This window comes from Sminthopsis crassicaudata, chromosome 3 (assembly GCF_048593235.1).
Source record: "Sminthopsis crassicaudata isolate SCR6 chromosome 3, ASM4859323v1, whole genome shotgun sequence".
NCBI lineage: Eukaryota > Metazoa > Chordata > Mammalia > Dasyuromorphia > Dasyuridae > Sminthopsis > Sminthopsis crassicaudata.
This window is the reverse complement of record NC_133619.1, coordinates 583274499-583287103: the sequence shown is the minus strand read 5'-3', so window position 1 is coordinate 583287103 and position 12605 is coordinate 583274499. Positions and strand designations below refer to the sequence as shown.

General features: G+C 33.7%; 1 protein-coding gene across 1 annotated transcript; it reads left to right on the top strand.

The window, feature by feature from the left end:
* The first annotated feature begins 652 nt into the window (after nucleotides 1-652).
* On the top strand, nucleotides 653-2809 carry LOC141563633 (hemoglobin subunit epsilon). Its single transcript, XM_074305006.1, has 3 exons — nucleotides 653-809; nucleotides 931-1153; nucleotides 2576-2809. Exons 1-3 carry the CDS (start codon nucleotides 718-720, stop codon nucleotides 2702-2704), a joined length of 444 nt encoding a protein of 147 aa, XP_074161107.1. The 5' UTR covers nucleotides 653-717; the 3' UTR covers nucleotides 2705-2809.
* Nucleotides 2810-12605: the final 9796 nt, after the last annotated feature.

Genomic DNA, 12605 nt, shown 5'->3' with positions numbered 1-12605 from the left:
TCAGTCATGGTTGTGTTTTTTTGGTTTGTGTAAAATCATTTTAATTTAATGTAATAGAATTAATGAAATCAAAATGTTGCACTTCATAATGTTTTCTATCTCGTTTGGCCATAAATTCTTCCCTTATCCATAGATCTGACAGGTAAACTATTCCTTATTCTCCTAATTTGCTATCACCCTTTGTGTCTAAATCATGGATTCATTTTTACCTTATTTTGATATACGGTGTGAAATGTCTATCTATATCTAGTTTCTTCTATACTATTTTTCAGTTTTTCCAAAAGTTTTTTTTTTTTTTTTTTTTTTTTGTCAAATAGTGAGTTTTTATCCTAGTGGCTAGTCTGGATTTATAAATAATAAATTTATAAATAATAGATTATTATATTCATGACTGTGTTTTGTGTTTCTAATCTATTCCATTTATATAAGGGACACTATTATTTGGATTAGAGAATTAGCATGCAAGGACAGGAGACCCCTACAGGTCTCCAAATACAGAGACACTGACCAACTGAGTGTCCAGTACTGATAACCACTATTCCTGCCCTTAGCACCACCCCCAAAAGACTCTGTCCAATAGCTTCAGAAGTTTGGTGAGACAAAGGGGCCCAAGGGGTCAACGGCTGGAAATAAAAAGGCAGCCTAGGACTTGCTGCCACATCAACCTGCTTTAGACACACATCAGTGTTAACAAGCAAACTCACAAAAACCGACATCATGGTGCACTTCACAGCTGAGGAGAAGAACGCCATCACTACCATTTGGGGCAAGGTCAATGTGGAAGAGACTGGTGGGGAAGCTTTAGGCAGGTAAGTACCAGGGGCAGGAATTGAAGTCAAGCCCAGGAGCCACAGACTGGCCCAAAGGGTATTTAATAGCTTCTGGATGGGTCTTCTACACATTTGGACTAATTTTTCCTTTTCGCTATAGACTGTTGGTTGTCTACCCCTGGACCCAGAGGTTCTTTGATTCCTTTGGCAACCTCTCTTCTGCCTCTGCTATCCTGGGAAACCCCAAGGTTAAGGCCCATGGCAAGAAGGTGCTGACCTCCTTTGGAGATGCTGTCAAGAACCTGGACAACCTCAAGGGTACCTTCTCCAAGCTGAGTGAGCTCCACTGTGACAAGCTGCATGTGGACCCTGAGAACTTCCGGGTAAGTCTTGGGCATTGCAGCTCAGAAGCTAGTCATGGCTGGACTAAACCATAGGATCTTGAAGTAACTGAGTGTTTAAAAGGGCCAGGGCCAAAACAAAGCACATCTTTCCTAAGCTTGGCCTGAATGACTTCAGATATCAAAGGATATCTGTTTTCAAACTATAGCTATACATCCTCTTCTTTCTATCTCCTGATAGCACTTTCCATCTCTCTTTCATCATACACTCCTTTTTTTGGCCTTCATTGCTTCATTTCTAGTTCGTTTCTTTCTCTTCTTTTTGTCTACTTTTTCTAATATTTCTCCTATCATCCTTCCCAATTTTTTTCTTTAGTGATTATTCTTTTTCAATTTTTCTCCAACTGTCCCATTTTCTCTTTCCCTCTAATCATTTTGCTTGGACACATTCATATTCTCCTCATGTTTCTCATCTCTTTTCACTGGATACATAATTCTCAAGTAACCTTTCTGCTTTTGAAAAGTGGGATGATTTGGTGTTCTGCTTTAATTTGCTTTTCATCTAATTTGTGCTTTTTGTGGATCTTTGCTTCTCTGTCATCATCTTCTACCTCTACTTGATACCCCAATTCTGATTAGTACTCATGGAAGCCTCATGTCTTAATCTTGCAAAGACAGTGCTACATCTCCATTTATTATCTTTTTAAATCGGGAATCATATTGTTTGCACTAAATACTGAGACTTGATTTTGGAGTGAGGAATATTGGGTTCAAGTGAAGATTTTTCTTTATTAGTTCTGTGATTTTATGAAAGTCACTCTATACTTGAGTCTATTTCTTCAGTTACAAAATAAGGAGTTGGACTAGACTTCTACATCCCTTCTATGTGAATATCATTTTTCTTCCTTTTTTCTTAATTCTCATTTTTTTCACTCCTTCCTCTTCTCTCTTTCCTTATTTTTTTCTTCCAATTGATCAGTTTTTCTTTTTCCTTTCCTTTCCAACCTCTTTACCATTCCAATTAGTTCTTTTCAAGTTGGTAAATTAGGCCTGTCAAGTCCTTTATCTTAGTGTTATAAACTTTGGGCTATGAGAAGCAGATTTAGGGTTGAGGAAGTTTTGGGAGGCAAGGAGGAAAGGGTTTTTAAGTAAGAAGAAGAAGGCAAGATAAACCCAAGAAAATAGATTAGGACAGAAATGGAACTGAGTATCTTATTTGGGTCTAAGGACAGGAGGAGCTGGAGAGGAAGAGACAGGGTCCTTCTGAATAAAGAACTAAGGACAACAGGAACAGATGATATCTTATTCTCTATATGAGAATAGTTTTGGACATGGGTAGGAGAACATGGATTCTATAGTAGTGGTACTATATTAAGAGAACATGGGTAGACTTCCCAGGGATCCTGACTAGAGCTTTTTCCTTATAAGTGCCTGAGTTTTTCTTTTTCTCTCTCTCTCTTACAGCTCCTTGGGAATGTTCTGGTTATTGTTATGGCTGCTCATTTCAACAAGGAATTCACTCCTGAAGTGCAGGCTGCTTTTCAGAAGCTGGTGACTGGTGTGGCCAATGCTTTGGCTCACAAGTACCACTAAATGTAGATCTATCTGTGGTGGGGGTCTATGGGCAAATGGAAGCCCAACCATTCATACTGCCTTGTAGTCCTAGCCCTTAACTAATAAAGTGCTTTTGGCCTTGCAGTTCATTGTCATTGTGTTTTACTTTTAATCATCCTTACTGGGAGATGGTGACATAGGTGGGGATAAGACCTAAGGAAGTCTTTTGTCCTAGTCCTTCCTTCATGCTTATTCTAAGATGAAGAACAAATCTGGAGTATCTAAGGGATACAAAGTTTGGAACAGAGTGTAAGATAGAAACACTGGGAAATAAGGTTGAACAAGTTGACTGTGTGCAAATTGTGGCAGATTTTAATGACAATCTGAGAAATTCTGCAATTAATCAATCAGCAAACATTTGTTAAACACCTACTATGTGCTAGGCATTATGGAAGAGGCAAAAGACAGTCCCTGCTCTGGTGGAGCTACAGTCCCTGCTCTAGTGGAGCTTACAATATAATTGTGTGTGTGTTGGCCAGGGTACGGTAGGGGAGAGGTGGGGAGGGAGAAACAACATGCAAAAAATATTATATAATGAACTAGAATTTAGAGGGGGAAGAAAGGCTTCCTATAAAAGATGAGTTTATGGTTGGGACTTAAAATAAGCCAAATAAGTCAGTAGGTAGACTTGAGAAGGGAGAGCATTTGTAGGGGACTGATAAAGTGCCCAAAACCAAGAAATGGGGCCTCTTGCTTGTGCTTCATTGCTGATGAATGAATGACTATGCAAGATTGTTGAATAGGAATTATGATGCACCTAGAACCTTGCTTTTGGAATATTAGAAGGGATTGGATGAGGAACGTCTTGAGACCTAACGTAAATACTTTCTACCATAGAATCATAGGATCTAAAATTGGAAAAGATCTTATAGTTCAACACTGAAACTTTATGGTTAGGAAATAGGCTTAGAGAGGTTAAGATTGTCCAAGGTCACAGAGATAGGAATTGAGTGGTGGAGCTAGGAATTGTACTGAGATTGTTTGAACTTAATTATACTATAATTTGAACCTAATTCTACTATAATTTGAACCTAATTCCATTGTAATGGTATACTTTTAGTCAGTTGTTATAGTAGATCAGATAATTGGTAAGGAATATGTCGGCTAAGGAAATAGAAATGAAGGAAAGGTTTCTGAAGACATTTTGAAGACAAAATGATAAGATAATTGTGGAGGAAAAGGGAGATAGGCTACAGAATAGTAGAAAGTGTCCATTTTGACTAAAAGGACTTTGGTTGAAGTCCAGCTTTGCTACCTAATCTTACCTATGTAATGTTGGACATACTATTTCCTCATTCTGAACCTCAGCTTTCTCATCTGTAAAATGTGTGTATTAATGGAATTAATAATTTCAAATTTTCTTTCTATTTTAAAATCCTATAATCCTAGGATATATAATAGGCAGATGCTGCCTTTCTGAGAAAGATAGTCTAGGATAGAAAAAAAGGAGAAAATTAGTTTTCTGGAAGAGAAGTGACATAATATATGATATAAATAGAGTACAGAAATAAAGGAGCAGATACTATTAGGAGACCCTGAAAGAATGGACCCTCCAATTTCAATCTGTTCTGTGTCAGAAACTGGACCCTACTTTTTTCTTAACCAATTTATGGTGGAAGTAAATATACAAAACTATAAAAGGATAAAAAAAACTATAAAAGGTTATAAAATGACAAAACAAAAAAAGGAAGGAAGAAACTTAGGGGTATAAAAAGGTTGGGGTGGGAGTGGGCAGGCGTAGTGCAAGGAAGAGGCAGAGACATATACATATACATACACACATACATTATATACATATGTCTATACATATACATACACACATATGTTCTAGGAAGCATATAACAATAGTAATTCTGAGCTAACTTCTCCAAAGCTACTGAAAGTACTGTTCTTCCTGCTTCCCTAAAGATGCCTCCTTCACCATCATTCTCAGATCATTTATGGGGCAAGAAATTGGAGTATAAGAAAATCAGGAGGAAAAACTGCCCAAGACAAAATGACAACTCATTTATTTGTTCATTCATCATCAGCATTTTAAGATAATTTACAACACCTGACTTCAAGAAGTTTATAGTTTCCTTCTATTTATTTCTACTCCCTATTCCCCTGAATATGCTCACATATGTATTCACATGTTCATATATGTATTTATTCTCCCAATGTCTTTTTTGTGGAACCTCTTCCTTTTGATTTCTTAGAGAGAGTCCCCCTTTTCTCCACTCCCATATGCTAGTACCTACTTCCATTGCTTTTATCCTGTAGACTACAATTTCCATTATTGAAGAAAACAATAAAAATCACCATTTCTTTATTATTCACTTTTTGCCTTTGTAGGGGTATATCACCCATTCTCTTCTGTCACTTACCTCTCCCCTTTCTGATATAGCAAATTCCCATTCTGTTATTACTTCCCACAGGTCCCCACATTTATGCTTTTACCCACAGGATTTTAAATCAATATTTCAGCCCGTCTTTTGCCCAGTTCTTAAAATTTTCCTTAAATCTTTACTTCCTTGGGTTCCATTTTCTCCTCTATGATCCCTTTGTTTTCTTTTTTTCACCTCCTCTGTAAATTCTTTAAAATATAGTATATAAATATAAAGAAACTAATTTTATTACTTAGCATATTTTCTTGCTAACTGAATATATTTAGTTTTCTCATTCTTTCTTGGTTGAAGGATTGAGGGGACTATTTCAAATGATTTTCCTTTGTCAAGTTTTCAGAATATGTTATTTTGTGTTATGGCTTGAACTCCTTTGGAGTATATCATACCTTTATCTTCTCTGATGTTTTTGTGACTTGAAAAATCCTGTGAAAAACCTACTAAGTTTTCATTCATATCTAAACATCTTTTAATTAATTGTAGAAATTATTACATACCTTTGAATTTGGAATGTGTTCTTTTTGTTTTTTCTAATGGTAATATTTGTATTCTATTCAAATAATCAATGAATAACCATTTTAAAAGTATCTACTCTGTGCCAGATACTATGGTAAACACTGTATCTTTTGATTAGATCGACATTGTTAGTATTCAGAAATAACGGGAACTTTTCTCATCTAAATTATTTTTTATAATATGTTACCCAAAATTTTTGATCTGTCATTTTATTTTAGAGACATCATTCTTATGTTATTATGCATGTTATCTTCAATATCAGTTCATTTGATTAATATAGATTTCTTTTTTTTTCCTTTTACTTTTCTTCTGCAAAAGTTCCTTCTATTTCTGTATTTTTAAATTTCAGATTTGTTAGTTTCTTTCTATGTTTCTGTTTTTCTCTCTCATTGTCTCTGTCTCTCATTCCACTACTAACTAAAGATACTTGACAAGATTTTCTATTTTCCATTTTGTATTCACTTTTTTCTGTATTGTTGGTGGGAATTTTTTGAATCTGAATTGAAAATTTTTTGAGTCTGAATTAAGTCTGACTTACCTTCATTTTTAATTTCCTCTCTGACAAGTTTTATTTCCCTTGGGAATCATAATGGAATTCCCAGCTGCCATTTCCATATCATGGGGAGCCTGCTGAATTGTCTTTTTCATCTAGGGATATTTGTGCAATTTCTTTCACATGCTAATATTCTTTTACTATACTAGGGCTTCTCTTTAAGGTTTAATTCACCTTTTCCTTTTGGCTTTTTCATAAACTGTTATTTTTTCTGATTGTGACCTAGGTTTTTTATTTGGGTATTTTTTTAATTTTAATTTTTAACAGTTCAGCAGGCTGGGAAACATTCTTTTCTGAGGTTTTCTGATTTTTGAGGGCTGCTAAAACCAACTGTTTATCTATCTTGTTAATGTGTTCTTTTTCCACAATCTTAAAACTATCATCAGCCATCATATCTGTCCATTCTTTTAAAAGCTGAAGATATAGTTTATCTGACACCGTGTAGAAAAGCTGTATTCAACATTTCTGTTGTATCTTTTTGTTTCTATCTTCATTCTTTTTTGTAAAAGAAAATAGAAGAGGAAAATAATTGATAATTGAGTTCTGATTTCTCTCTTTTGTCAAGTATCATTAACTGATGCACCATGGTCAATAGTTTTATTCCTTTCATTGTTCAACTTTTCTTCAGGATAACTTAAATTCCTTCCCTCTCTCCATCCCCATCCTCATTTTCCCTTTGGTTTTCCTTTCCTGGCTCTGCTTATTATAATTTTTAGTATTCTTGACTGCTGAAAATACTTTACCATCTTCTATTACTTCTATTATCTTTCTTCTATGATATATTGCCTTACCTTCCTTCAATCTTTTCTACATATCTCTTCCAATTTTAAATTTGATAATGAGATCTAAGAGTACTATTGCTTTAGGTCCCTCCCTTATTTTTTTTTTCATATAAAAATTATTTGCATCTTCAGATAAGAGAGACATTTCATTTTAGATAATTTTTTTTTCTTTCTGAACTGATATCATCCTATTCCTATTCACTGAGATCCTTTGAAACCTGTTGTCTAAAAATCTAGTGTTGTTGGATTACACTTAATTTCATTTATTTATTTATTTCACAAAATCCAAAGGAGTGACCATTTCTCTCAATTTCTTTAATTTTAACCTATTAATCTTTTCTCTCTCTAATGATGTGACTCAGAAAAGATTACCTACTTAATCAGTATTTCAATTTTTTAAGTAGGAAATGTCATTAAAGTAATTTAATGATTTTCGTAAAGAATGTGTTCCTGTAGATATCCTGTTAATTAAAATCAACTATCTCTACTGAGTGCTCTGTTTCCTAAAACTTTTTCTGCTATTTTCTTTTTTTGTATTTAGGTGCTCTGTGTTTGTTACTTCATAACAAAACTGTTTCTGTTTTTGCCTCTATTGATCTTCATCCAAATTTCCCCATTACTATATATTTTTTGCTTTATAGATTGTTTATCTCATATAGCTATCCTGAATCTTTTGAATAAAACAGATAATCTCAAACTACACTTAGCTCTTCAATTTTATCCCACTGACTTTCAGTGATAAATCCTTGCATTAGAACTTCTGGTTCATCTTATTGTTGAATAACCTTATATATTAATATTTAGACTGTAAGAATATGGATATTGCTACTGTCCTTTTTTTTTTTTTTGCATTTTGTCTTCTGTTTATTTCTCAACTGATATTCATACCTTATGGAAACTAAATTTTCCCTAGACTGTATATTTCTAAGTTGTATCATTCTTTATTTTAAGTCTAAAATTATTATTTTTTAAATTAATGACATCAGGAAAACACATTTTTTACCAACCCTCACACCAAACTCTCTATCCCTAACTAGGAATCTGTTAATATATTCTTTAAAAATATTTTTAAGTATGCCATGGCTTATTTTTTTAATCTCATGAAAGAGGTAGAATGGGATGAAAGAGGAATTATTGGGTTAAGCACATGTTTATTATTTCTTTCCAAAGTTGATCTAATTGGCATCTTGTGCTTGAGACAAGGACCTAAACTACAAGATATTGTGGCTTATAAAGAAAGACACCCTGATTTAAACTGTGATACAGAATTCAAATGTCTTTCTTAGATACTGCCTTTTAAAATAGAGATTCACTCCCTAAATCTACTTTTTTTCTCCTGTATCCTAACAAAATAAAACTGATGAAAATACAAATTCTTTACCTTTCAGCTTCTTTTATTTGTCCAAAAACTCATAAATTTCAGTGATATTTTCAAGGTTCATTTTAGAATATCTTCGTTATCCACAAAACACTTATATGAGTAGTATTTCTCAATTTCCTATCATGTATTAGATCACGTTCTGGGAAGTAACAAACCATTTTCATATGGAATATTGTTAGCATGTAGATAGATAGCTGCCTCAGTACCTTTCAGAAGAAAACATGAGACATTAGTGGCTGTTAGCAGGGATTCTTCTCTGACAGATTTTTACAGAGATTTTCACAGCCTTCAATATTACTCCTGAGCATAAGAATGTAGAAATATGGAATAGAGGTACTTGAATCTTCTCTGACAAATCCAAACTAATTATTTCATTTTCTTTTTCTAGTTTGTCTCACTTGGTCTGGAAAGTGTCAATTCCACAGAGATCCTTTCCTCTTCTGACTTTCCCGATTTTTAATATATTACTATGCCTAGGTGCTACTTCATATCCCAATGAGAATGTAGCCTGGATAAATGAATCACACTTCCTTTTGTCTACTCAAAGCATCTTACATTATGTAAAGCACATAGTTAGTGACCAATAATCATTTGATTGGTTAACTTCTTTTTGAATCATGTAACTTTCTAAATTAATTTAGGAAAAGTTAAGTTCTTCCCTTTTCTTCTGGTTAGTTCAAGAAACTTTCTGTGGAATGAGAATTAGGACATGGGGGATTTATAAAGTGAGAGAGAGAGAAAGAAATACACTCACACACATAGACAGAGAGAAAGAGAGAGAGAGATACAGACAGACTCAGAGACAGAGAAACAGACAGAGACAGATAGAGAGGTACAGTGTGATAGGAGGAAAATAGAGAAAGAGAGAGAGAGAGAGAGAGAGAGAGAGAGAAGAGAGAGAGAGAGAGAGAGAGAGAGAAAAAGGAGAAGAGAGAGAGAGAGAGAGAAGGAAAATAGAGAAAACTCAACTGGCTGGATACGACAGAAGAAAATTTCAGAGTTTTCAAAAAGGATAATTAGAATTATTATAAGTCTTTAAGAAGTGCTCATTCAGGTGTAGCTAATTTCATATTTCTGGACAATCCATAAATCTGTAAATCTCATGGTAAAAAGTTGAGAGAGTAGTATAATTGAGAAGGGATAAAAATGATTAATAATTAAATCCTAAGGACACAATAAGAAACAATTCCTATGAATAGATGTTTTTAAAAGGGTTCTACAAAGACATTTATTTGATGTATATAGAAGAATAAATAAATTTTAAAAAAGAGTTGTACAGAAGATGGAAGTCAGGGCAGGTAACAAGGTATGACTTTCAAAGAGTGGCACGAGCCTTCAAGAAAAATACAGAAAATCCAAAGACTCCAGTTTCTAGGATAAGAACTCATTATTTCACAAAAACTGTTTGGAAAATTGGAAAATAGTATGGCATAAACTAGGCATTGACCCACACCTAACACATCATACCAGATAAAGTAAAAATTAGTACATTTGAGTGATATCATAAGCAAAGCACTCTTAAGATATATGGAGAATGGAAGACTTTATGATCAAGAAAAAGGTAAAGAACATTATGAAGTGAAAAATGAATAATTTTGATTACATAGAATTTAAAAGTTTTGCACAAACAAATGAGTATAACCAAAATTAAAATTAGGAAAACAGAGAGCAGTGAAACAATCTTTGTAATCAGTATTTCTGATAAAAAATTATTTCTAAAATATATTGATAATTGAATCAAATTTATAAGACTACAAGTCATATCCTAATTGACAAATAGTAAAAGGATATGAACAGGAAGTTTTCAGATGAAGAAATTAAAATTATTTATAGGCATATAAAAAAACTGCTCTAAATCAATATTGATTACAGAAATGAAAATAAAATGATAATGATAAATATTATAGATGTGGGAAAATAGGGACACCTAATGTATTGTTGCTGAAGTTGTGAATGCATCTAACCATTCTAGAGAGCAATTTGGAAATGTGTCCAAAAGACAATCAAGCCCCTTCTACTTTTTTTGAGTGCAGATTCACTTGAATCATATTTTATAGTGTTAAAATATCTACAATGTAAAAACTGAGCCACTGTCAATGATATTTCAAAAATAATTGAAAACCAAAGAATTACTAAAAGCCTAGAAGATAATTGTTTTGACTCTCAAAAGAGGGAAATGACCTATAAGTGCAGTGAATTTCACATCAGTTCCTACCTTGGAAAATTGTATTATGGATTAAATAAATTGCCAGTCAAAATATAGATATGGAAGAGGTGATCACAGAGAACCAGAACTATTTTTTATAGATAGTTTCATTCCCAGATAAGTTCATTTCTTCATTTCTTTTACTAGGATGGTTGCTAAACTCTAAGACCAGGGAAATGCCATAAATATGGTATCTAGATTTGAGTGAAGGATTTTAAAAAGTATTTCATTTGAATCATGTGTAAAAGATCAAGAAAACTCTATTAGAACAAATAGATGAATTCAGAACTGGTTAAATGCTTAGAATCCAAGGGCAGTCATTAATGATTTAAAGTAACCTTGGGAGGAAGACTCCAGTGGAGTTCCAGGGGCTTTGTTTGGTTTAAGGAGGACAGAGTAGAGATTAAAAAATGTTAAAACAAAAAAAGTTTCGAGACTCTATAGTATTGAATTGAATCTAAGAAGATGAAATTTAGTAAAGATAAATATAAAGTCTTAAACTTGGGTTAATAACATACAACTTCCCAAGTACAAGAATCATTAGACAGAAGTTTAAAAATTAAAAAAAAAAAGATCTGAAAGTTTTAATGAATTTCAAGCTCACTAGGGTCTAGGTCGTACAGTGAATAGAGTACCAGGTCTGTAGTCAAAAGGATTCATCTTTCTGAGTTCAAATCTGGCATCAAGCACTTATTAGATGTGTGACCCTTAACCCTGTTTGCCTCAGTTCCCTAATCTGAACCAGAAAAGAAAATGGTGAATCACCCCAGTATCTCCACCAAGAAAACCCTAAATGAGGTCATGAAGAATTGGACATGACTAAAACAATTGAACAACAAAAAGTCATCAGTGTGGGATGACAGTCAAAAAAAGATAACACAATCTTGTACTGCTTTAAAGCATGACAGGCTCCATAAGTCAGGAGGTGATATCCCTGTTTTACTATGATCTGACCATGTATGGAGTTTTGATTAAGGCACCATAGATTTAAAGTTGAAGGGACATTAGAGCTCTTGTCTCACTTTTTATTCCATTTACAAAGAAAAAAAGAAGGAAATTGAGATCCAAAAAAAGTGTTACTTAATTAAAGAACACACAAATAGTAGGTGACTCAGTTGAGATTTAACTTTCAGGTATCCAATAAAAATGAAATTCTTTCTCCTGCTCCTTACTGCTCCTAGCTTCTGAATACCACTGTTTAAAAGGGAATGGCTATGCCCAAAGAGTTCTCAAACTGTGCATACCCTTTGACTCAGCAATGTTTCTACTGGACTTATATCCCAAAGAGATCTTAAAGGAGGGAAAAGGACCCACATGTGCAAAAATGTTCATGGCAGCTCTTTTTGTAGTGGCAAGAAACTGGAACCTGAATGGATGCTCATCAATTGGAGAATGGCTGAATACTTTATGGTATATGAATGTTATGGAATATTATTGTTCCATGAGAAATAATCAGCAGGATGATTTCAGAAAGATCTGGAGTGTCTTGCATAAACCGATGCTGAGCAGAACCAGGAGCTCATTGTATATGGCTATAGTAAGATTATATGATGATCAATTCGGATGAACATGGCTCTCTTCAACAAGGAGATGATTCAGATCAATTCCAGTGGTTTTGTGATCAAAAGAGCCACCTACAGTACTATGTACTCTATAGAGTACTATGGGAATTGAGTGTAGCTCATAACATAGCATTCTCACTCTTTGTTGTTTGCTTGCATTTTATTTTCTTCATAATTTTCTTTTCTGGTTTGATTTGATTTTTCTTGTACAGCAAGATAATGGTACAAAAATGTATGCATATGTTTGGATTTAACATATTTCTACTATGTTAAACATAAAAAAGGGGCATAGGTAAACTAATGAGTACCTAGAAGAGGACAATATGAATCTTATGCATCTGAGCCACAGAACAATCAACTGAAAAAGTTGAAAATATTTATCCAAAAGAAAAAGAGAAAGGGGAGAAGGAAAGGGAATAAGTATTTATATGATAGATACTGTGCTAAACATGTTGTAAACCCTGTGAGGAAGGAACATTTTACAGTTGAAGAAACT

Coding starts and splice junctions, on each gene's coding strand:
- LOC141563633 (XM_074305006.1), top strand. CDS start 718: ATGGTGCACTTCACAGCTGAGGAGAAGAACGCCATCACTACCATTTGG. Junction 810..930: donor GGTGGGGAAGCTTTAGGCAG/GTAAGTACCAGG, acceptor TTTTCGCTATAG/ACTGTTGGTTGTCTACCCCT. Junction 1,154..2,575: donor TGGACCCTGAGAACTTCCGG/GTAAGTCTTGGG, acceptor TCTCTCTTACAG/CTCCTTGGGAATGTTCTGGT.